General features: G+C 45.8%; 1 protein-coding gene across 1 annotated transcript in view; it reads left to right on the forward strand.

Annotated features, from left to right (window-relative positions):
* Positions 1–26,550, forward strand: part of tusc3 (tumor suppressor candidate 3) — a 254,083-nt gene that overhangs the window by 133,926 nt on the left and 93,607 nt on the right. Inside the window, exons 5-6 of the mRNA XM_056280029.1 lie at positions 20,913–21,053; positions 22,742–22,831. Coding sequence (XP_056136004.1) covers positions 20,913–21,053; positions 22,742–22,831 — 231 coding nt within the window. The remainder of the gene's footprint in view (positions 1–20,912; positions 21,054–22,741; positions 22,832–26,550) is intronic.

Here is a 26,550-nt window from a genome sequence, read left to right on the forward strand (position 1 = left end):
GTCAGTGTTAAACGTGACTTAATGTTGCTCAAAGGCTGTCCTTCATGTCTGTCCAACACAACCTGCCAGGAATAACAGAGACATTGTTGCAGGGACGAGTCAGACTTGATACAGTGTATAATCATTAGTGCTCCATTAGAGAAGTGGATACTTTGTTTTTGTCTTTGAGTGGCAGGCATGACATCTGAAGAGTTTCAGCAAACTTGTAAATAGATTATTTTTCCCTTGTCCATTCTTCTTCCTCTGTAATGAGGTGTGCTGTTTTTCTCATGTGTCTCACTGTCATCCTCCCCCATTTGTCTGTCTGTCTGTGTCTAGCTCATATCCTCTCTGATCACCCTTATCCATATTCTCTCTCCTTCTCTCTCTCTCTCTCTCTCTCTCTCTCTCTCTCTCTCTCTCTCTCTCTCTCTCTCACTCTCAGTTCAGTTCAGTTCAGGTGGCTTTATTGGCATGACAAATTGTTCATGTGTGTGTCCAAAGCTTTTGATGCGTTAAAACGTATGTACATTGAAAAACAAAGTAGAAATAACAATATGTTATTGAATAACAATATTAATAAATAACAATCTATAAAAACAATCTTTCACTCTCTCTCTCCCTCTCATCCTCTCTCTGATCACCCTTATCCATATTCTCTTTCACTCTCTGTTTGTTTTTTTTATAGCTGATTTATCATAATCTTTGTTTGGGATGCAGTGCTGGCCTGAGGTTGGTTGGTCTTAGTATTTGTTAAAGGGTTAGTGAGTCTCAGAGCCAGCTGCTTCAGGGGACTCTTTTCGGGGTTCAGTTCTTGGGTTTTCAGAGCTTTAGAGTGCAATGTACTTGTTGGGCTTGTATTTAAGTGCATCCAGAAATTTAGAGATCTTTTTTGTACATTTATCAATAATGGAAACTAGCCTAATTCTGCCCTACATGCGTTGTTTGGTGTTTTCCTTTCCTCCTTTCCTTTTACAGAATCATTCTACAGAATTGAGCATGTAGGGTTTCTGCTGGATGCTTGTCCCATCTAGTGTAACTGGAAAGACTGAGTGGACCCCATACCTCACTTCCATATAGTGCAATGGGCAGAATTACACTATCAAAGTTTGCACCAGATGGAGATTGGTATATCAATGTTAAAGAATTTATTTTTAATTGCATATAGAGCTCTGCCAGCTTTTTGTTTTAGGTTATTCACTGCCCTACTGAAACTCCCTGATGCTGTAATAATGAGACCAAGGTAAGTATACTGCGTCGTATGCTCTAAGGTGATGCTACCTAGAGTCAACTGGTATCTATTTTCCTCACATCTGGGCTTCTTCTGGAAGATCATTACTTTTGTCTTTTTTGGATTTATTGCCAGGGCCCAGTGCTGGCAATAGTCCTCAAGCAGGTCTAGTAGTTGTTGCAGCCCACCTGCAGTTGGTGACAACAAAACTAGATCATCTGCATAAAGCAAAAATTTCACGTCCATGTCATACAGGGGGAGACCTGGGGTTGCACACTGTTCCAGCTGCACCGCCAGTTCATTAATATATATATTAAACAGTGTTGGGCTAAGTCCACAGCCCTATCTCACCCCTCTATTCTGAGTGAAGAACTCAGTGTGTTTGTCTCCAATCTTAACTGCACATTTGTTGTCCGAATACATTGACTTTATTATGTCATACACTTTACCCCCTACACCACTTTGTAAAAGTTTATAGTACAGTCCTTCATGCCAAATAGAGTCGAAAGCTTTTTTGAAGTCAATAAAACAAGCAAATATTTTCCATTTTTGGTTTGATTCACATTTTCATTTATGAGGGTGTGTAGGGTGTAAATATGGTCCGTAGTCCGGTGATTTGGGAGGAAGCCAATTTGACCTTTGCTCAGCACATTGTGTTCGTTAAGGAGGGTTAGAATTCGATTGTTCAAAATGCTATTAAACACCTTCCCCAGACTACTGCTCACACAAATGCCTCTGAAATTATTAGGATCCAATTTGTCTCCATTTTTATGAATAGGAGTTATAAGCCCTTTGCTCCAGATGTCAGGAAAATATCCCGAACTTAGATCGATGTTGAACAATTTGAGTATTGCCCTTTGCAGCTCAGGTGTGCTGTTTTTAAGCATCTCGCTTCTGATGCTGTCAAGGCCACAAGCTTTATTGGGTTTTAAGGATTTGAGCTTCTGTGCCAATTCTTCTTGTGTTATTGGAAAATCCAGTGGGTTTTGGTTGTCTTTTATAGTGCATTCGAGCAACCGTAATTTCTGTTTGATCAGATTGTAATTGGAATTTGAGTGTTCTTGTTGGATTTCCGAATAGATATGTTCAAAATGATTTTTCCAAATTTCTCCATTTTGGATAGGCAGGTCTTGTGGTTTTGTAGCGCTCAAATTATTCCACATTTCCCAGAATTGGTTTTGATTCAGGAAATGTTCTATTTCCTGTAGGGTTCTATCTACATGGCTTTGTTTTTTCATTCTTAATGTGTGTTTATATAGTTTTAATGTTTCACTATATTTCTTTCTTATATCCATATCTTGAGGTTGGTAGCGTTTCAGGTTTGACAGTTTACGCAGTTCTTTTCTTATACTTTTACAATTGTTGTCAAACCGTTTTTCATTTTCAGATTGTTTCTTTTTTCTGTTGTTGGTCCTTGGTAGGACCATGTTTGCTGCCGTCTGAAAGATACAATTGATTTCATTGACACTCTCTCTCACCCACTTTCACTCTCTGTCTTTCACTCTTTCAATCTCTTTCACTCTCTCATCCTCGCTTTCACTCTCTTTAACTCTCTCTCTCTCTCTCTCTCTCTCTCTCTCTCTCTCTCTCTCTCTCTCTCTCTCTCTCTCTCTCCTCTCCCACTGCTTCTCTGAATTATGGGTAGTGAAGTTGTAATCCAATAAAGCCTAGTGGCAGCAGATGGCACACTCATTTTCTACAGCAGCATAATTACACACACACACACACACACACACATTTCTGTGAGTTTGTAGTGACACAGAAACACCGTGGGTCTTGCTAGGCCAATTAGGCTGGAGATCAAATTGTTTTATTAGCCACATGACCAGCACATCCATCCTGCAGCACAACACATCCACGCACAACAGCACACACTCCACATATCACCAACAATACAACAGCACACACTCCACATATCACCAACAACACATCCACGCACAACACCACACACTCCACATATCACCAACAATACAACACCACACACTCCCCATATCACCAACAACACATCCACGCACAACACCACACACTCCACATATCACCAACAACACATCCACGCACAACACCACACACTCCACATATCACCAACAATACAACAGCACACACTCCACATATCACCAACAACACATCCACACACAACAGCACACACTCCACATATCACCAACAACACATCCACGCACAACACCACACACTCCACATATCACCAACAATACAGTCACATAACACCACACACTCCACATATCACCAACAACACATCCACACACAACAGCACACACTCCACATATCACCAACAATACAACAGCACACACTCCACATATCACCAACAATACAACAGCACACACTCCACATATCACCAACAATACAACAGCACACACTCCACATATCACCAACAATACAACAGCACACACTCCACATATCACCAACAATACAACAGCACACACTCCACATATCACCAACAATACAACAGCACACACTCCACATATCACCAACAACACAACAGCACACACTCCACATATCACCAACAACACATCCACGCACAACAGCACACACTCCACATATCACCAACAACACATCCACACACAACAGCACACACTCCACATATCACCAACAATACAACAGCACACACTCCACATATCACCAACAACACATCCACGCACAACACCACACACTCCACATATCACCAACAATACAGTCACACAACACCACACACTCCACATATCACCAACAACACATCCACACACAACACCACACACTCCACATATCACCAACAATACAACACCACACACTCCACATATCACCAACAACACATCCACGCACAACAGCACACACTCCACATATCACCAACAACACATCCACGCACAACACCACACACTCCACATATCACCAACAACACATCCACACACAACACCACACACTCCACATATCACCAACAATACAACACCACACACTCCACATATCACCAACAACACATCCACGCACAACAGCACACACTCCACATATCACCAACAACACATCCACGCACAACACCACACACTCCACATATCACCAACAACACAACAGCACACACTCCACATATCGCACAACACCACACACTCCACATATCACCAACAACACAACAGCACACACTCCACATATCACCAACAATACATCCACACACAACAGCACACACTCCACATATCACCAATAACACATCCCCGCACAACAGCACACACTCCACATATCACCAACAATACAACAGCACACACTCCACATATCACCAACAATACAACAGCACACACTCCACATATCACCAACAATACAACACCACACACTCCACATATCACCAACAATACATCCACGCACAACACCACACACTCCACATATCACCAACAACACATCCACGCACAACAGCACACACTCCACATATCACCAACAACACATCCACGCACAACACCACACACTCCACATATCACCAACAATACAACACTACACACTCCCCATATCACCAACAACACAACAGCACACACTCCACATATCACCAACAACACATCCACGCACAACACCACACACTCTACATATCACCAACAATACAGTCACACAGCAGCTCACACTCCACATATCACCAACAACACAACAGCACACACTCCACATATCACCAACAATACAACAGCACACACTCCCCATATCACCAACAACACATCCACGCACAACACCACACACTCCACATATCACCAACAATACAACACCACACACTCCACATATCACCAACAACACATCCACGCACAACACCACACACTCCACATATCACCAACAATACAACACCACACACTCCCCATATCACCAACAACACATCCACGCACAACAGCACACACTCCACATGTCACCAACAACACATCCATGCACAACACCACACACTCCACATATCACCAACAATACAACACCACACACTCCCCATATCACCAACAACACATCCACGCACAACAGCACACACTCCACATATCACCAACAGCACATCCACGCACAACAGCACACACTCCACATGTCACCAACAATACAACACCACACACTCCACATATCACCAACAACACATCCATGCACAACAGCACACACTCCACATATCACCAACAATACAACACCACACACTCCACATATCACCAACAATACAACAGCACACACTCCACATATCACCAACAATACAACACCACACACTCCACATATCACCAACAATACAACAGCACACACTCCACATATCACCAACAACACAACACCACACACTCCACATATCACCAACAATACAACACCACACACTCCACATATCACCAACAATACAACACCACACACTCCACATATCACCAACAACACATCCACGCACAACAGCACACACTCCACATATCACCAACACTACAACACCACACACTCCCCATATCACCAACAATACAACACCACACACTCCACATATCACCAACAATACAACACCACACACTCCACATATCACCAACAATACAACAGCACACACTCCACATATCACCAACACTACAACACCACACACTCCACATATCACCAACAATACAACACCACACACTCCACATATCACCAACAATACAACACCACACACTCCACATATCACCAACAATACAACACCACACACTCCACATATCACCAACAACACATCCACGCACAACAGCACACACTCCACATATCACCAACACTACAACACCACACACTCCACATATCACCAACAATACAACACCACACACTCCACATATCACCAACAACACATCCACACACAACAGCACACACTCCACATATCACCAACAACACATCCACGCACAACACCACACACTCCACATATCACCAACAATACAGTCACACAACAGCACACACTCCACATATCACCAACATCAAATCCACGCACAACATCACACACTCCACATATCACCAACAATACAGTCACACAACACCACACACTCCACATATCACCAATAACACATCCACGCACAACAGCACACACTCCACATATCACCAACAATACAACAGCACACACTCCCCATATCACCAACAACACATCCACGCACAACACCACACACTCCACATATCACCAACAATACAACACCACACACTCCCCATATCACCAACAACACATCCACGCACAACAGCACACACTCCACATGTCACCAACAACACATCCACGCACAACACCACACACTCCACATGTCACCAACAACACATCCATGCACAACAGCACACACTCCACATATCACCAACAATACAACACCACACACTCCCCATATCACCAACAACACATCCACGCACAACACCACACACTCCACATATCACCAACAATACAACAGCACACACTCCACATATCACCAACAATACAACACCACACACTCCACATATCACCAACAACACAACACCACACACTCCACATATCACCAACAACACAACAGCACACACTCCACATATCACCAACAATACAACACCACACACTCCACATATCACCAACAACACATCCATGCACAACAGCACACACTCCACATATCACCAACAATACAACACCACACACTCCACATATCACCAACAACACATCCACGCACAACAGCACACACTCCACATATCACCAACAACACATCCACACACAACAGCACACACTCCACATATCACCAACAATACAACAGCACACACTCCACATATCACCAACAACACATCCACGCACAACAGCACACACTCCACATATCACCAACAATACAACACCACACACTCCACATATCACCAACAACACATCCACGCACAACAGCACACACTCCACATATCACCAACACTACAACACCACACACTCCACATATCACCAACAATACAACACCACACACTCCACATATCACCAACAACACATCCACACACAACAGCACACACTCCACATATCACCAACAACACATCCACGCACAACACCACACACTCCACATATCACCAACAATACAGTCACACAACAGCACACACTCCACATATCACCAACATCAAATCCACGCACAACATCACACACTCCACATATCACCAACAATACAGTCACACAACACCACACACTCCACATATCACCAATAACACATCCACGCACAACAGCACACACTCCACATATCACCAACAATACAACAGCACACACTCCCCATATCACCAACAACACATCCACGCACAACACCACACACTCCACATATCACCAACAATACAACACCACACACTCCCCATATCACCAACAACACATCCACGCACAACAGCACACACTCCACATGTCACCAACAACACATCCACGCACAACACCACACACTCCACATGTCACCAACAACACATCCATGCACAACAGCACACACTCCACATATCACCAACAATACAACACCACACACTCCCCATATCACCAACAACACATCCACGCACAACACCACACACTCCACATATCACCAACAATACAACAGCACACACTCCACATATCACCAACAATACAACACCACACACTCCACATATCACCAACAACACAACACCACACACTCCACATATCACCAACAACACAACAGCACACACTCCACATATCACCAACAATACAACACCACACACTCCACATATCACCAACAACACATCCATGCACAACAGCACACACTCCACATATCACCAACAATACAACACCACACACTCCACATATCACCAACAACACATCCACGCACAACAGCACACACTCCACATATCACCAACAACACATCCACACACAACAGCACACACTCCACATATCACCAACAATACAACAGCACACACTCCACATATCACCAACAACACATCCACGCACAACAGCACACACTCCACATATCACCAACAATACAACACCACACACTCCACATATCACCAACAACACATCCACGCACAACAGCACACACTCCACATATCACCAACAACACATCCACGCACAACAGCACACACTCCACATATCACCAACAACACATCCACACACAACAGCACACACTCCACATATCACCAACAATACAACACCACACACTCCCCATATCACCAACAACACATCCACGCACAACACCACACACTCCACATATCACAAACAACACATCCACACACAACAGCACACACTCCACATATCACCAACAACACATCCACGCACAACACCACACACTCCACATATCACCAACAATACAGTCACACAACAGCACACACTCCACATATCACCAACAATACAACACCACACACTCCACATATCACATATCACACACATCTGTTAGCAGAATGGTGGTAGCATGCCAGCGGGGTGTGAGGGGGGACCGTAGGGAGGAGTTCAGAGTCCTGATAGTGAGGAGGTAAAACTGTAGCGGGGTGTGAGGGGGGACTGTAGGGAGGAGTTCAGAGTCCTGATAGTGAGGAGGTAAAACTGTAGCGGGGTGTGAGGGGGGACTGTAGGGAGGAGTTCAGAGTCCTGATAGTGAGGAGGTAAAACTGTAGCGGGGTGTGAGGGGGGACTGTAGGGAGGAGTTCAGAGTCCTGATAGTGAGGAGGTAAAACTGTAGCGGGGTGTGAGGGGGGACTGTAGGGAGGAGTTCAGAGTCCTGATAGTGAGGAGGTAAAACTGTAGCGGGGTGTGAGGGGGGACTGTAGGGAGGAGTTCAGAGTCCTGATAGCGAGGAGGTAAAACTGCAGCGTTGAGTCTCAGGTGAATAGAATATGTCCTTCTACACATGACTGTCTAAGAAACACAATAGCATCGGCGTGCTGGAATCAACAAAAAAATTGTGTGTCATTCCACATGTTCTGAAAGCATGCTGAGAGTTGAGGTTGTGTTCAAGATGTTAGTTAAAGTGAGAGCAGACAAATAAATAGTTTCTTTGCACAACTCTGTTTTATGACCGAAAGATGAAACAGCCCAGAATGTAACCATTGGCCCACAGTAGTGGTGTAAAATGTAACCTTTGGCCCACAGTAGTGGTGTAAAATGTTACCTTTGGCCCACAGTAGTGGTGTAAAATGTAACCTTTGGCCCACAGTAGTGGTGTAAAATGTTACCTTTGGCCCACAGTAGTGGTGTAAAATGTAACCTTTGGCCCACAGTAGTGGTGTAAAATGTTACCTTTGGCCCACAGTAGTGGTGTAAAATGTAACCTTTGGCCCACAGTAGTGGTGTAAAATGTTACCTTTGGCCCACAGTAGTGGTGTAAAATGTAACCTTTGGCCCACAGTAGTGGTGTAAAATGTTACCTTTGGCCCACAGTAGTGGTGTAAAATGTAACCTTTGGCCCACAGTAGTGGTGTAAAATGTTACCTTTGGCCCACAGTAGTGGTGTAAAATGTAACCTTTGGCCCACGGTAGTGGTGTAAAATGTAACCTTTGGCCCAAGGTAGTGGTGTAAAATGTAACCTTTGGCCCACGGTAGTGGTGTAAAATGTAACCTTTGGCCCAAGGTAGTGGTGTAAAATGTTACCTTTGGCCCGCATTAGTGGTGTAAAATGTTACCTTTGGCCCACAGTAGTGGTGTAAAATGTTACCTCTGGCCCACAGTAGTGGTGTAAAATGTAACCTTTGGCCCACAGTAGTGGTGTAAAATGTTACCTTTGGCCCACAGTAGTGGTGTAAAATGTAACCTTTGGCCCACGGTAGTGGTGTAAAATGTAACCTTTGGCCCACAGTAGTGGTGTAAAATGTAACCTTTGGCCCACAGTAGTGGTGTAAAATGTTACCTTTGGCCCACAGTAGTGGTGTAAAATGTAACCTTTGGCCCACAGTAGTGGTGTAAAATGTAACCTTTGGCCCACAGTAGTGGTGTAAAATGTAACCTTTGGCCCACGGTAGTGGTGTAAAATGTTACCTTTGGCCCACAGTAGTGGTGTAAAATGTAACCTTTGACCCACGGTAGTGGTGTAAAATGTTACCTTTGGCCCACAGTAGTGGTGTAAAATGTAACCTTTGGCCCACAGTAGTGGTGTAAAATGTTACCTTTGGCCCACAGTAGTGGTGTAAAATGTAACCTTTGGCCCACGGTAGTGGTGTAAAATGTTACCTTTGGCCCACAGTAGTGGTGTAAAAAGTAACCTTTGGCCCACAGTAGTGGTGTAAAATGTAACCTTTGGCCCAAGGTAGTGGTGTAAAATGTAACCTTTGGCCCACAGTAGTGGTGTAAAATGTAACCTTTGGCCCAAGGTAGTGGTGTAAAATGTTACCCCTCTGTCCTTCATGCCAGTGTGTGTTTCTACATGTCCTTGATGCCGGTGTGTGTACCTACATGGCCTTCATGCCAGTGTGTGTTTCTACATGTCCTTGATGCCGGTGTGTGTACCTACATGGCCTTCATGCCAGTGTGTGTTTCTACATGTCCTTCATGCCAGTGTGTGTACCTACATGTCCTTCATGCCAGTGTGTGTTTCTACATGTCCTTGATGCCGGTGTGTGTACCTACATGTCCTTGATGCCAGTGTGTGTTTCTACATGTCCTTCATGGCGGTGTGTGTACCTACATGTCCTTCATGCCAGTGTGTGTTTCTACATGTCCTTGATGCCGGTGTGTGTACCTACATGTGTCCTTCATGCCAGTGTGTGTACCTACTTGTCCTTCATGCTGGTGTGTGTACCTACATGTGTCCTACATGCCAGTGTGGTTACCTACATGTCCTACATGCCAGTGTGTGTTTCTACTTGTCCTACATGCCAGTGTGTGTTTCTACATGTCCTTCATGCTGGTGTGTGTACCTACTTGTCCTACATGCCAGTGTGGTTACCTACATGTCCTTCATGTCAGTGTGTGTTTCTACATGTCCTTGATGCCGGTGTGTGTACCTACATGGCCTTCATGCCAGTGTGTGTTTCTACATGTCCTTCATGCTGGTGTGTGTACCTACATGGCCTTCATGCCAGTGTGTGTTTCTACATGTCCTTGATGCCGGTGTGTGTACCTACATGTCCTTCATGCCAGTGTGTGTTTCTACATGTCCTTCATGCCAGTGTGTGTTTCTACATGTCCTTCATGCCAGTGTGTGTTTCTACATGTCCTTCATGCCAGTGTGTGTTTCTACATGTCCTTCATGCCAGTGTGTGTACCTACATGTCCTTCATGCCGGTGTGTGTACCTACATGGCCTTCATGCCAGTGTGTGTTTCTACATGTCCTTCATGCCGGTGTGTGTACCTACATGTCCTACATGCCAGTGTGTGTACCTACATGTCCTTCATGCCAGTGTGTGTTTCTACATGTCCTTCATGCCGGTGTGGTTACCTACATGTCCTTCATGCTGGTGTGTGTACCTACATGTCCTTCATGCCAGTGTGTGTTTCTACATGTCCTTCATGCCGGTGTGGTTACCTACATGTCCTTCATGCTGGTGTGTGTACCTACATGTCCTACATGCCAGTGTGTGTACCTACATGTCCTTCATGCCAGTGTGTGTTTCTACATGTCCTTCATGCCAGTGTGTGTTTCTACATGTCCTTCATGCCAGTGTGTGTTTCTACATGTCCTTCATGCCGGTGTGGTTACCTACATGTCCTTCATGCCAGTGTGTGTTTCTACATGTCCTTCATGCCAGTGTGTGTTTCTACATGTCCTTCATGCTGGTGTGTGTACCTACATGTCCTTCATGCCAGTGTGTGTTTCTACATGTCCTTCATGCCAGTGTGTGTTTCTACATGTCCTTCATGCCAGTGTGTGTTTCTACATGTCCTTCATGCCGGTGTGGTTACCTACATGTCCTTCATGCTGGTGTGTGTACCTACTTGTCCTTCATGCCAGTGTGTTTCTACATGTCCTTGATGCCGGTGTGGTTACCTACATGTCCTTCATGCTGGTGTGTGTACCTACATGTCCTACATGCCAGTGTGGTTACCTACATGTCCTTCATGCCAGTGTGTGTTTCTACATGTCCTTCATGCCGGTGTGGTTACCTACATGTCCTTCATGCCAGTGTGTGTTTCTACATGTCCTTCATGCCGGTGTGGTTACCTACATGTCCTTCATGCCAGTGTGTGTTTCTACATGTCCTTCATGCCGGTGTGGTTACCTACATGTCCTTCATGCCAGTGTGTGTTTCTACATGTCCTTCATGCCAGTGTGTGTTTCTACATGTCCTTCATGCTGGTGTGGTTACCTACATGTCCTTCATGCTGGTGTGTGTACCTACTTGTCCTTCATGCCAGTGTGTTTCTACATGTCCTTGATGCCGGTGTGGTTACCTACATGTCCTTCATGCTGGTGTGTGTACCTACATGTCCTTCATGCTGGTGTGTGTACCTACATGTCCTTCATGCCAGTGTGTGTTTCTACATGTCCTTCATGCCAGTGTGTGTACCTACATGTCCTTCATGCCAGTGTGTGTTTCTACATGTCCTTCATGCCGGTGTGGTTACCTACATGTCCTTCATGCTGGTGTGTGTACCTACATGTCCTACATGCCAGTGTGTGTACCTACATGTCCTTCATGCCAGTGTGTGTTTCTACATGTCCTTCATGCCAGTGTGTGTTTCTACATGTCCTTGATGCCGGTGTGGTTACCTACATGTCCTTCATGCTGGTGTGTGTACCTACTTGTCCTTCATGCCAGTGTGTTTCTACATGTCCTTGATGCCGTTGTGGTTACCTACATGTCCTTCATGCTGGTGTGTGTACCTACATGTCCTACATGCCAGTGTGGTTACCTACATGTCCTTCATGCCGGTGTGTTTCTACATGTGTGCACCTGGCCTCTGTGGTCTCCCCGAGCTCCCTGTGATGCCAGACTATGTGCATCTTAATGTTCTAGCAGTAAAACTCAGGATGAACTGGGGACTTGAACTAAATCCTCTTCTCACATGCTGGAACTCATCCCCTTGTGTCTGTGTTGCACTGATCTTTGTGTGTGTGTGTGTGTGTGTGTGTGTGTGTGTGTGTGTGTGTGTGTGTGTGTGTGTGTGTGTGTGTGTGTGTGTGTGCTGTGCAAACTTGGAGTTGAGAATGTAAGACGGTTGATTGTGCCAGAGAGCAAGTGCTACTTGTGTGCCATTAAAGCCTGGCTTCTTCTGTACTGTTTCTGTACTTGTACTGCTTATATTGATTGCAGCTGGTACTCGTTTGTCATCGGCTGCTTTTTTTTTTCTTTGTTTGACTCATTTTTGGGGCGGCACGGTGGTGCAGTGGTTAGTGTTTAACCTCTCAGCAAGAAGGTCCTGGGTTCGAGCCCCGGGGTAATCCAATCTTGGGGGTCGTCCCAGGTCATCCTCCGTGTGGAGTTTGCATGTTCTCCCCGTGGGTGCGTGGGTTTCCTCTGGGGGCTCCAGTTTCCTCCCACAGTCCAAAGACATGTAGGTCAGGTGAATCAAAGACATGTAGGTCAGGTGACTCAAAGACATGTAGGTCAGGTGACTCAAAGACATGTAGGTCAGGTGACTCAAAGACATGTAAGTCAGATTAACCAAAGACATGTAGGTCAGGTGACTCAAAGACATGTAGGTCAGGTGAACCAAAGACATGTAGGTCAGGTGACTCAAAGACATGTAAGTCAGATTAACCAAAGACATGTAGGTCAGGTGACTCAAAGACATGTGAGTCAGGTGACTCAAAGACATGTAGGTCAGGTGACTCAAAGACATGTAGGTCAGGTGAATCAAAGACATGTAGGTCAGGCGGACCAAAGACATGTAGGTCAGGCGGATCAAAGACATGTAGGTCAGATGAACCAAAGACATGTAGGTCAGGTGACTCAAAGACATGTAGGTCAGGTGACTCAAAGACATGTAGGTCAGGTGACTCAAAGACATGTAAGTCAGGTGAACCAAAGACATGTAGGTCAGGTGACTCAAAGACATGTAAGTCAGATTAACCAAAGACATGTAGGTCAGGTGACTCAAAGACATGTAGGTCAGGTGACTCAAAGACATGTAGGTCAGGTGAATCAAAGACATGTAGGTCAGGTGAACCAAAGACATGTAGGTCAGGCGGATCAAAGACATGTAGGTCAGATGAACCAAAGACATGTAGGTCAGGTGAACCAAAGACATGTAGGTCAGGCGGATCAAAGACATGTAGGTCAGATGAACCAAAGACATGTAGGTCAGGTGACTCAAAGACATGTAGGTCAGGTGACTCAAAGACATGTAGGTCAGGTGACTCAAAGACATGTAAGTCAGGTGAACCAAAGACATGTCGGCCAGGTGAACCAAAGACATGTAGGTCAGGTGACTCAAAGACATGTAAGTCAGGTGAACCAAAGACATGTAGGTCAGGTGAACCAAAGACATGTAGGTCAGGTGAACCAAAGACATGTAGGTCAGGTGACTCAAAGACATGTAGGTCAGGTGAACCAAAGACATGTAGGTCAGGTGACTCAAAGACATGTAAGTCAGGTGAACCAAAGACATGTAGGTCAGGTGAACCAAAGACATGTAGGTCAGGTGAACCAAAGACATGTAGGTCAGGTGACTCAAAGACATGTAAGTCAGGTGAACCAAAGACATGTAGGTCAGGTGAACCAAAGACATGTAGGTCAGATGAACCAAAGACATGTCGGCCAGGTGAACCAAAGACATGTAGGTCAGGATACTTGGCCGTACTAAATTGTCCCTAGGTGTGTGTGTGTGTGTGTGTGTGTGTGTGTGTGTTGTGTGTGTGTGTGCGTGCGTGTGCTAGTGCGTGGGTGGGTTGGTGGGCCCTGTGATGGACTGGCGGCCTGTCCAGGGTGTCTCCCCACCTGTCGCCCAGTGACTGCTGGGATAGGCTCCAGCATCCCTGTGACCCTGAGAGCAGGATAAGCAGTTTGGATAATGGATGGATGGATGAGGCATTTTTTGAATTCCCACAATTTGTGGTTGAGAATCCCTTCAGTTTCTGGTTGTTGTGTTGTGTAGCAGAGAAAACCGGCCCTGTTCTTAGTGCTCATACAGTGATCGTGTTCCTGTGCTTGTTATTTGAATCAACAGACTGTCTGAAACAGTAATGCCTTGTCAGTAAGCTGATGGAGTAGTATTGTGTTGTGTGATGTGTGTGCCTGTCTTTTGTTCCCCGAGGGGGGCTGAAGCAGAGCCGCAGCATTGTGGGAAGTTTGCGAGCACGTAACAGTGGTGAGCCTCGGGTGTGAATATGAGAAACCTCTGTTACCAGTCTTTGCTGAGGTGGATGTTGTACGTTTCCTCCTCCCCCAACCAGACAGGTCACAGATGTTTCCTGTCGGCTTAATGAAGGACGGGGTTTTGACATACTTGACGCTAGCTCCAAGAGTGTGTGAGTGGCACACAAGTGTGGCGGCACGGTGGCCCAGTGGTTAGCACTGTCGCCTCACAGCAAGAAGGTCCTGGGCTCAAATCCCGGGGTTGTCCAACCTTGGGGGTCATCCCAGGCCATCCTCTGTGTGGAGTTTGCATGTTCTCCCCGTGTCTGTGGTGGGTTTTCTCCAGGTGCTCTGGTTTCCCCACCATCAGAAAGACCTGCATGTTAGGCTCAGTACTTCTGTCTGTGTCCCTGACCAAGGCATGGCAAGACCACCTGCAGTTGGTCCCCGGGTGCTGCACAGCGGTTGCCCACTGCCCCTAGCTACACAGCTAGGATGGGTTACATGCAGAGGAAGAATTTCCGCACGGGGATCAATAAAGTAGTTAAAAAAAAGAAAGAGTTTGAGATGTGAATTATGCAGGGATGCAGGGATGCAGGGATGCTGGTCTACAGTCCCGGCAGCCTGTTGCTTATGTGGTCTCCCCCGTTAGCAACTGCTGCTTGGACCACTGTAACCAGCATCACGCCTCCTTAGGCTAGAGGTGGAGGATGGGTAAGTGGATAGCAGAGTGACACGACAGCCTCAGCCAAGAGGAGCACAGCCCTCTCTGGTTATGATCATGGAGACTGGCAGCTCTGGCTTTGGATCGATGGTTACAGCAGTTAGCACACATTCAGCCACCGAGGACAGACGGACCAGCGAAATCACCTGTGGTAGTGGTTGGTTGGAAGGAAAAGCTGCATACTCTTGGTTGCCTGTCTACTCTACGGTATCAGGTGGCCGTACTAAATATTTTCAATATTTTGGTATTTTATGTGGGCCGAAACGCCTCACCTTATTCAGCCCACATAAAATACCAAAATATTGAAAATTGGCTCAGAAAAACTCTGGAAAGGCTCCTGCAACCCAAATGGCAGCTTTCACGTTTCAGTTGTTTTCTCAGAAACTTTTGAAAAGGCAATCCATGTGTGGGGTTTTTGGCCAAAACCAAAATGTTTGTTGGAGAAAGCAAATGGTCTTGATCTTTCAGACAAGCCAAGACATTGCCCTAAGGGGTATTTTACTGCTCTGGGGTAGGGGACCAAGCCTAAGACTGTGAAACATGTCTTGCAACACAAGAAATGAAAACGAGTTATCTTAATATTGCAACACAAAGCTTCATCCTTCTTTTGCCGGTTCTCTGAGCCTTTCCCGTTTGTCTGTTCCAGGCTTCATTGTGCATGGTGTGAGATCTTTCAGCACCACACTGCTGGACAGATAGAAGTAGGACAGTGTCAGAGGGATGACATGTCATTTTCCCCCAGGAGACTCTTTCTGATGAGGCAGACTAGGCAGATTTGGGGCTTATGGGAACAGCATATCCTCAGCTATGGTGCCATGAGGGTGGCCCTTCTCTCTTCAGGTGTAGACATGCATATTTTATGCACCTATAAAAGTTGTGTAGGGGAGGGATAGAGATAGGAATTAATAGTTTTACTAGCATATATGTTCCTAATCAGGACTATGGGCATTTTGTGTTTTTGAAAAGTCAGTTGTGGGTCATCAGCCCAGTATTAGGTTTGCATGAGGTCTACACTTGTTGCATTGCCTCATCGGTATGTGTGCAGCAAAGCAATTGTCAGTATAATTTGTCTTCATCCTGGATCTGTCACAAAAGTTCTACAATATTACTATTTTGCTCATTTTTCCAATCAAGCTTTTATAGATGTCACCAACGCCATTTTAAATCCTTTGAAACTGAGTTTACTGTTAATCCAGAGGGCACTGGTAGTCCTCTATCTACCCTTTCTGCTCTTTTTGGTATCTCTGCTTCCATATTGGCAGTCACAATGAAATATATTTATGGAAATACACTGTGTAGCCTACTCACAAGATATCTTCTATGGTAAATAGTGGGGCAATGCATCACATTACTGATACGTCAGTGATTTAGAAACCTTTGAAACAAGAGCAGGAGATGGACAGGTGGATTGGTGCAGCATCATCAGTAATGTGGACATTGTACTGGACCGTTGTGGTGAAGAGGGAGCTGAGCTAGAAGGCAAAGTTCTCAATTTACCAGTCAGTCTTGGTTCCAACCCTCAGCTATGGTCATGAGCTTTGGGTAGCGACCGAAAGGCTGAGATCGTGGATACAAGCGGCTGAAATGAGTTTCCTCCGTAGGGTGTCTGGGCTCAGACTTAGAGATAGGGTGAGGAGCTCGGACATCCAGAAGGAGCTCGGAGTAGAGCTGCTGCTCGTTCACATCGAATGGAGCCAGTTGAGGTGGTTCGGGCATCTGATTAGGATGCCCCCTGGACACCTTCCTTTGGAGGTTTTCCGGGCACGGTCAACTTGGAGGAAACCCTGGGTTAGACCCAGAACTCGCTGGTGGGACTATATGTCCAATCTGCCCTGGGAACGCCTTGGGATCCCCCCGGAGGAGCTGGAGGGTGTTGCTGGGGAGAGGGGTGTCTGGAGTGCCCTACTTAGCTTGCTGCCACCACGACCCGGCCCCGGAGAAGCAGCTGATGATGAATGAATGAAACAAGAGCGATCACAGAAAAGTGACTCATTTCATCTGGACACCACGTTTATTGAGAGAAATGTTTCATCACTGATCTAAGTGACCTCTTTAGTCTCAACTGACTGCAGATGTCCCCACCCTTATAAACAATACAGTGACTGCAGGTGTCCCCACCCTTATAAACAATACAAGGACTGCAGGGACCCCACCCTTATACACAATACAGTGACTGCAGGTGTCCCCACCCTTATAAACAAGACAGTGGCATAGCGACTGAGACCCGGGGTACAACACAATAAACGTTGTGTCCAGATGAACTGATTCAACTTTCTGTGGTTTCTTACCTGGATTATTGAGCATGCATCAAGACAAGACTCACCGGTGTGTTTACACACTGAGGCTCAAATAAATGTGCTGGACCCTTTAAAAGACTCAGCAGTCCAGAGTGGTGCACATGTGATGGAGTCGAGCTTCTGGTCTCTACTGACCTGAAAGTAGGCAGAAGTGGTTAAAAGTAGTGTAGAGGAAGACCAATATGGGGATAACAGATTATCTGCTCTGGACCATGGTTAGTGTTTTTTGTTGGAAGTGGGTCAGAATCACACTGCAGTTCACATTGTGCAGTCTCAGCTCCAGTCAGTCACCAGTTTAAGCGATGACTCAGGCTAAGTTGATAGTATGGGGGGATTGAGCAGTTGGACTTGAGTTTAGGATGACAGATAATGGATTTGTGTTGCATCAAGGCCCATCAGGAATTAAACAAGACACACCCCATGTATTCCTGGCATTAACCTGCACTTTCCAGATGTGAGTCAGTCAGATTATATTTATACCCAATCTCCCTTCTCCACATTGAGATGCGACTGCACTGTCCTACACGAAATGCAGGTAACTGCGTCCATTATGACCTCCAGCAGCATTTAATAGTCATACACAAAAGCTGCACCCACTAAGCCAGCTGGGATTCCTCTGATAGACACTTGTTTTAAGTCGGGCTGTTGTTCAAATGATTGCTCGGTTTAAAATATCTCAGATAATTGGTGTGTGGTCGATAAAGTGTAGAGGAATGGAGCGGTCTCGTCCAGCTCTTGTCAGCTCAGTTCTCAGAACCACTGCTGTGAAGAAGACTGTGGATGTTGGTATAAATCCCCCTGAGGATGGGATGTTAACTGAGACACTCTGTAAGAAGCGACCAAATAGCCTTCATGACAACTACGTGATGTTTTTATTTACCACTAGTTCATCAGAAAGTAACAACAGTGAACGCTAAGTACAGATAACCCGAGAATCGGTAGTGTAGCGGTTTTCATACTTGCATGGATGACTTATTCACTGAGAAAGTAAACAAAGAAGTTGTGGTGACTGTATGCAAAGTTGGATTAAAAGAAGATTATTGAATTTCAAACTGCTCCATCGAACACGTTTTTTCACAGAGGGAAATATTGTCATTGTTTCCAGTAACAATACAGCTCGATAGTTCACCACCATTCCTTTACTTGAGTTTTAATCCATCACGGAAAACACATTTCTGCTTGCATACATGCTATATGTGGACAGGAAACACAGTTGTCTCAAGTGAAGGAGTTCCAGTATCTCGGGGTCTTGTTCACGAGTGAGGGTAGGATGGAGCAGGAGATTGACAGGTGGATTGGTGCAACATCAGCAGTAATACGGACATTGTACTGGACCATTGTGTTGAAGAGGGAGCTGAGCTGGAAGGCAAAGGCTCTCAATTTACCGGTCAGTCTTCCTTCCAACCCTCACCTATGGTCATGAGCTTTGGGTAGTGACCGAAAAGGTGAGATCGTGGATACAAGTGGCTGAAATGAGTTTCCTCCGTAGGGTGTCTGGGCTCAGCCTCAGAGATAGGGTGAGGAGCTCGGACATTCGGAGGGAGCTCGGAGTAGAGCCGCTGCTCCTTCGCGTCGAAAGGAGCCAGTTGAGGTGGTTCGGGTATCTGATCAGAACGCCACCTGGGCGCCTTCCTTTGGAGGTTTTCCGGGCACGGCCAACTGGGAGGAGACCCCGGGGTAGACCCAGAACTCGCTGGAGGGACTACCTGTCCAATCTGGCCTGGGAACACCTTGGGATCCCCTAGGAGGAGCTGGAGGGCGTTGCTGGGGAGAGGAACGTCTGGAGTAGTGCCCTACTAGCTTGTTGCCACCGCGACCCGACCCCGGGGAGGCGGTTGAAGATGATGAAACACGGTTCAAATTCTAGTTTATTAAAACATGACCACAGTGTCTCCAAGACACTCTTCTGAGAGGGGTATGGGCAAACGGATCACAAGGAGTCCTCGGTGTGCCTCGGGTCCATTCACACCTGCATTATTATCATGTGATTAAACAACCCCATCAGCTGAGATGCATGGTCATGTCTGGTGTAAAAGGGAGTCACATGTCACAGGATGATCATATATAACCTGCTAATTTACCAACTAGCCATGTGACTGTTGCTGACCGGTGCCTCCTCGTCCAGGCCTGTTGTTCCTGTGTGCAGATGTGTTTACCTGTGCTTCAAGATGTAGCACAAGTCCTGAGAAGCTGGATATGTGGAAGATGCACAGAAGCCATAATCAGGATCCCTGTTGTACTAGTGGAGGGCTGGTGGCTGCTGGCCTGGAGGTGGAATATGAAATTGGAATGGAAACTGAAATCAATGGAGTCTGAGTTGTTCATGTCTTTGCCGCTTATGTATTGTTAATTAAATGCCATTTTGAGACCAAAATCTTTTTTTTTAAACTTCTCTTTAAATGCAATCACTTCAGAACGGTGTTATTAACATAAAGGCTTGATCCGAAGTTTCACCGAGGCATCTCATCCAGTGTGATGTCATTATAAAACCTCTTTTCTTGCCCGGCATTTAAAATCTCGCCAAGCCTCTCTGCTATAGTGAAGCTGTGATAAGTGCAGTGAGCATTGTTGAACACTTTGTCTTACTCTCTCTTTCCCTTATTTTCCCAACTTTCTCTCTCTCCACCCCATCTCTCTCCATCCTTCTCTTTTGTCCCTAGATTCGTGTTTTCCGACCTCCCAACTATTCAGGGACCATAGCTTTGGCCCTGTTAGTTTCTCTGGTCGGAGGCCTGCTGTATCTCAGGAGGAATAACTTGGAATTCATCTACAACAAGACTGGATGGGCCATGGCTGCACTGGTAAGGCACACACACACACACACACACACACACACACACACACACACAGAGTTAGGAACACAAACACACATTCACCTCGCACAGACATACACATACAGCTGATTGACGTGTTCTCAGTGATCTTCTCTTCCTGCCTACATGACACCTCTTTAGTCTTCTGCTGAGGGTCAAATCATGTGACGCTTACAACACATGGCAGCACGGTGGCGCAGCGGTTAGCACGGTCGCCTCACGGCAAGAAGGTCCTGGGTTCGAGCCCTGGGGTGGTCCAACCTAGGGGGTCGTCCCGGGTCGTCCTCTGTGTGGAGTTTGCATGTTCTCCTCGTGTCTGCATGGGTTTCCTCCAGGTGCTCCGGTTTCCCCCCACAGTCCAAAGACATGTAGGTCAGGTGAATCAAAAACATGTAGGTCAGATGAATCAAAGACATGTAGCTCAGGTGGCTCAAAGACGTAGATCAGGTGGATCAAGCACACGTAGGTCAGGTGAATCAAAGACATGTTGGTCAGGTGGCTCAAAGACATGTAGGTCAGGTGACTTAAGGACATGTAGGTCAGGTGACTTAAGGACATGTAGCTCAAGTGGCTCAAAGACATGTAGGTCAGGTGGATCAAAGACATGTAGGTCAGGTGAATCAAAAAAATGTAGGTCAGATGAATCAAAGACATGTAGATCAGGTGGATCAAAGACGTAGATCAGGTGGATCAAGCACACGTAGGTCAGGTGAATCAAAGACATGTTGGTCAGGTGGCTCAAAGACATGTAAGTCAGGTGACTTAAAGGCATGTAGGTCAGGTGAATCAAAGACATGTAGGTCAGGTGGCTCAAAGACATGTCGGTCAGCTGAATCAAAGACATGTAGGTCAGCTGAATCAAAGACATGTAGGTCAGCTGAATTCAAAGACATGTAGGTCAGCTGAATTCAAAGACATGTAGGTCAGGTGACTCAAAGACATGTAGGTCAGCTGAATCCAAGACATGTAGGTCAGGTGACTCCAAGACATGTAGGTCAGCTGAATCTAAGACATGTAGGTCAGGTGACTCAAAGACATGTAGGTCAGCTGAATCAAAGACATGTAGGTCAGCTGAATCAAAGTCATGTAGGTCAGGTGACTCAAAGTCATGTAGGTCAGCTGAATCAAAGACATGTAGGTTAGCTGAATCAAAGACATGTGGGTCAGCTGAATCTAAGACATGTAGGTCAGGTGAATCTAAGACATGTGGGTCAGCTGAACCAAAGACATGTAGGTCAGCTGAATCAAAGACATGTAGGTCAGCTGAATCAAAGACATGTAGGTCAGCTGAATTCAAAGACATGTAGGCCAGCTGAATCAAAGACATGTAGGTCAGGTGAATCAAAGACATGTAGGTCAGGTGAATCGGCCATATTAAATTGTCCCCAGGTGTGAATGTGTGTGTGTGTGTGAGAGTGGGTGGGTGAGACCTGTGATGGGCTGGCAGCCTGTCCAGGGTGTCTCCCCGCCTGCCCCCCAGTGACTGCAGGGGCAGGCTCCAGCATCCCGTGACCCCGGTCTGGATCAGTGGCTTGGATAAGGGATGGATGGATGGATGGATGGATGGATGGATGGATGGATGGATGGATGACAACACTGCCAAACGTCCTGTTAAAACGTTTTCACGTGTGCTTTGTGTCTCACCCTCTTTGTCTGTGTCGTTCTCTCTCACCCAGTGTGTGGTATTTGCTATGACATCCGGTCAGATGTGGAACCACATAAGAGGCCCCCCCTATGCTCACAAGAACCCACAGAATGGACAAGTGGTATGACAGACTCTTTCTTTTCACCTCTCTTCAGTTTATCTATCCATGTATGTGTTTGCCTCCCTTCGTTGCCGCCCGTCTGTTTGCCAGGCCAGTACCTCTGACCTTCAGTGGCCCTTGGTTTCTGCCACTGCTCTTATTCTGAGTATTCTGTCTGCATTTGTTCATTACATCACTCCCCTTATTCCTCCCCCCTTCTCCCTCTTCTGTACCTTCATCCATCGCTCCACCCATCTATTCATTATATGTTCATACAGCATTGTTGTTGTTGCTACACTTGTAATATCATCTTTCCACTGATGTTGAAAACACCATGGTAACTGGTATAGAACACCATGGTAACTGGTATAAAACACCATGGTAACTGGTATAGAACACCATGGTAACTGGTATAAAACACCATGGTAACTGATATAAAACACCATAGTAACTGGTATAAAACACCATGGTAACTGGTATAAAACACCATGGTAACTGGTATAAAACACCATAGTAACTGGTATAGAACACCATGGTAACTGGTATAAAACACCATGGTAACTGGTATAGAACACCATGGTAACTGTTATAAAACACCATGGTAACTGATATAAAACACCATGGTAACTGGTATAAAACACCATGGTAACTGGTATAGAACACCATGGTAACTGAAATAAAACACCATGGTAACTGGTATAAAACACCATGGTAACTGGTATAAAACACCATGGTAACTGGTATAGAACACCATGGTAACTGGTATAGAACACCATGGTAACTGGTATAAAACACCATGGTAACTGGTATAGAACACCATGGTAACTGATATAAAACACCATGGTAACTGGTATAAAACACCATGGTAACTGGTATAGAACACCATGGTAACTGGTATAGAACACCATGGTAACTGAAATAAAACACCATGGTAACTGGTATAAAACGCCATGGTAACTGGTATAGAACACCATGGTAACTGAAATAAAACACCATAGTAGATGGTATAGAACACCATGGTAACTGGTATAAAACACCATGGTAACTGGTATAGAACACCATGGTAACTGATATAAAACACCATGGTAACTGAAATAAAACACCATAGTAACTGGTATAGAACACCATGGTAACTGGTATAGAACACCATGGTAACTGATATAAAACACCATGGTAACTGGTATAGAACACCATGGTAACTGATATAAAACACCATGGTAACTGAAATAAAACACCATAGTAACTGGTATAGAACACCAAGGTAACTGGTATAAAACACCATGGTAACTGGTATAGAACACCATGGTAACTGGTATAAAACACCATGGTAACTGGTATAAAACGACATTGGTAACTGGTATAGAACACCATGGTAACTGAAATAAAACACCATAGTAACTGGTATAAAACACAATTGGTAACTGGTATAGAACACCATGGTAACTGGTATAAAACGACATTGGTAACTGGTACAAGAACCTTTGGCTACTGGGTGAGTTAGCTGGCCTTTTTCATTGTGCGTTGCAGATCCTGTCCCATCATTGTTGTGTGATGACTGGCAGAGATGGGAAAGACCTGCCCACCGGGGAGTGTAGCTGACCTGGGGTTGTGTTATGAGCTTTACTGGAGATTTAAAGTTTCTGAAATCTTTTCGGCGGCACAGTGTCGCAGTGGTTAGCACGGTCACCTCACAGCAAGAAGGTTCTGGGTTCGAGCCCCAGGGTAGTCCAACCTTGGGGGTGGTCCCGGGTCGTCCTCTGTGTGGAGTTTGCATGTTCTCCCTGTGTCTGTGTGGGTTTCCTCCGGGGGCTCCGGTTTCCTCCCACAGTCTAAAGACATGTAGGTCAGGTGACTCACCGTACTAACTTGCCCCTAGGTGTGACTGTGTGTGTGTGGGCCCTGTGGTGGTCGGGCGGCCTGTACAGAGGGTCTCCCCGGATAGGCTCCAGCATGCCTGTGACCCTGAGAGCAGAATAAGTGGCTTGGGTAAGGGATGGATGCTCTACAGTTCACTGTATTTGCTGTAGTCCATTTTGTTTGTGTAAATTCTAAATGTAACATGTATTCACTCTGTAGCGCCCTCAGAAGTTGCCACAATCCACCAGAAAATGTGGTGTCCAATGTATGTACACAATTTTATGCTTAAAATACGGCCGTGCTTGGCCTCTTCTCTGCTCTGCTCGTGCACTCATGGTTGTGTGTGTGTGCGTGTGTGTGTGTGTGTTGCTTTTATGTAAATTCTAGCTCAAGACACTTTGGAACAGCACATTTTTATTTTATGATGTAAAGTGCAAATTTGGACAATTTGTTCACTTCATGTGGTCAGGTTCATGTGTGCAGGGCAGTGGTAGCATGATATGAGATAGCATGACATGAGATATGAGTGGTGCAGGGCATGTGTTCAGGTTCATGTGTGCAGGGCAGTGGTAGCATGATATGAGATAGCATGACATGAGATATGAGTAGTGCAGGGCATGTGGTCAGGTTCATGTGTGCAGGGCAGTGGTAGCATGATATGAGATAGCATGATATGAGATATGAGTGGTGCAGGGCATGTGGTCAGGTTCATGTGTGCAGGGCAGTGGAAGCATGATATGAGATAGCATGACATGAGATATGAGTGGTGCAGGGCATGTGGTCAGGTTCATGTGTGCAGGGCAGTGGTAGCATGATATGAGATATGAGTAGTGCAGGGCATGTGGTCAGGTTCATGTGTGTGGGGCAGTGGTAGCGTGATATGAGATAACATGATATGAGATATGAGTAGTGCAGGGCAATGGTAGCATGACATGAGATAACATGATAAGAGATATGAGTGGTGCAGGGCATGTGGTCAGGTTCATGTGTGCAGGGCAGTGGTAGCATGATATGAGATAGCATGACATGAGATATGAGTGGTGCAGGGCATGTGTTCAGGTTCATGTGTGCAGGGCAGTGGTAGCATGATATGAGATAGCATGACATGAGATATGAGTAGTGCAGGGCATGTGGTCAGGTTCATGTGTGCAGGGCAGTGGTAGCATGATATGAGATAGCATGATATGAGATATGAGTGGTGCAGGGCATGTGGTCAGGTTCATGTGTGCAGGGCAGTGGAAGCATGATATGAGATAGCATGACATGAGATATGAGTGGTGCAGGGCATGTGGTCAGGTTCATGTGTGCAGGGCAGTGGTAGCATGATATGAGATATGAGTAGTGCAGGGCATGTGGTCAGGTTCATGTGTGTGGGGCAGTGGTAGCGTGATATGAGATAACATGATATGAGATATGAGTAGTGCAGGGCAATGGTAGCATGACATGAGATAACATGATAAGAGATATGAGTAGTGCAGGGCATGTGGTCAGGTTCATGTGTGCTGGGCAGTGGTAGCATGATATGCGATATGAGTAGTGCAGGGCATGTGGTCAGGTTCATGTGTGCAGGGCAGTGGAAGCATGATATGAGATAGCATGATATGAGATATGAGTAGTGCAGGGCATGTGGTCAGGTTCATGTGTGCAGGGCAGTGGTAGCATGACATGGGATAGCATGATATGCGATATGAGAAGTGCAGGGCATGTGGTCAGGTTCATGTGTGCAGGGCAGTGGTAGCATGACATGAGATAGCATGATATGGGATATGAGAAGTGCAGGGCATGTGGTCAGGTTCATGTGTGCAGGGCAGTGGAAGCATGATATGAGATAGCATGATATGAGATATGAGTAGTGCAGGGCATGTGGTCAGGTTCATGTGTGC

This window comes from Lampris incognitus, chromosome 5 (assembly GCF_029633865.1).
Source record: "Lampris incognitus isolate fLamInc1 chromosome 5, fLamInc1.hap2, whole genome shotgun sequence".
NCBI lineage: Eukaryota > Metazoa > Chordata > Actinopteri > Lampriformes > Lampridae > Lampris > Lampris incognitus.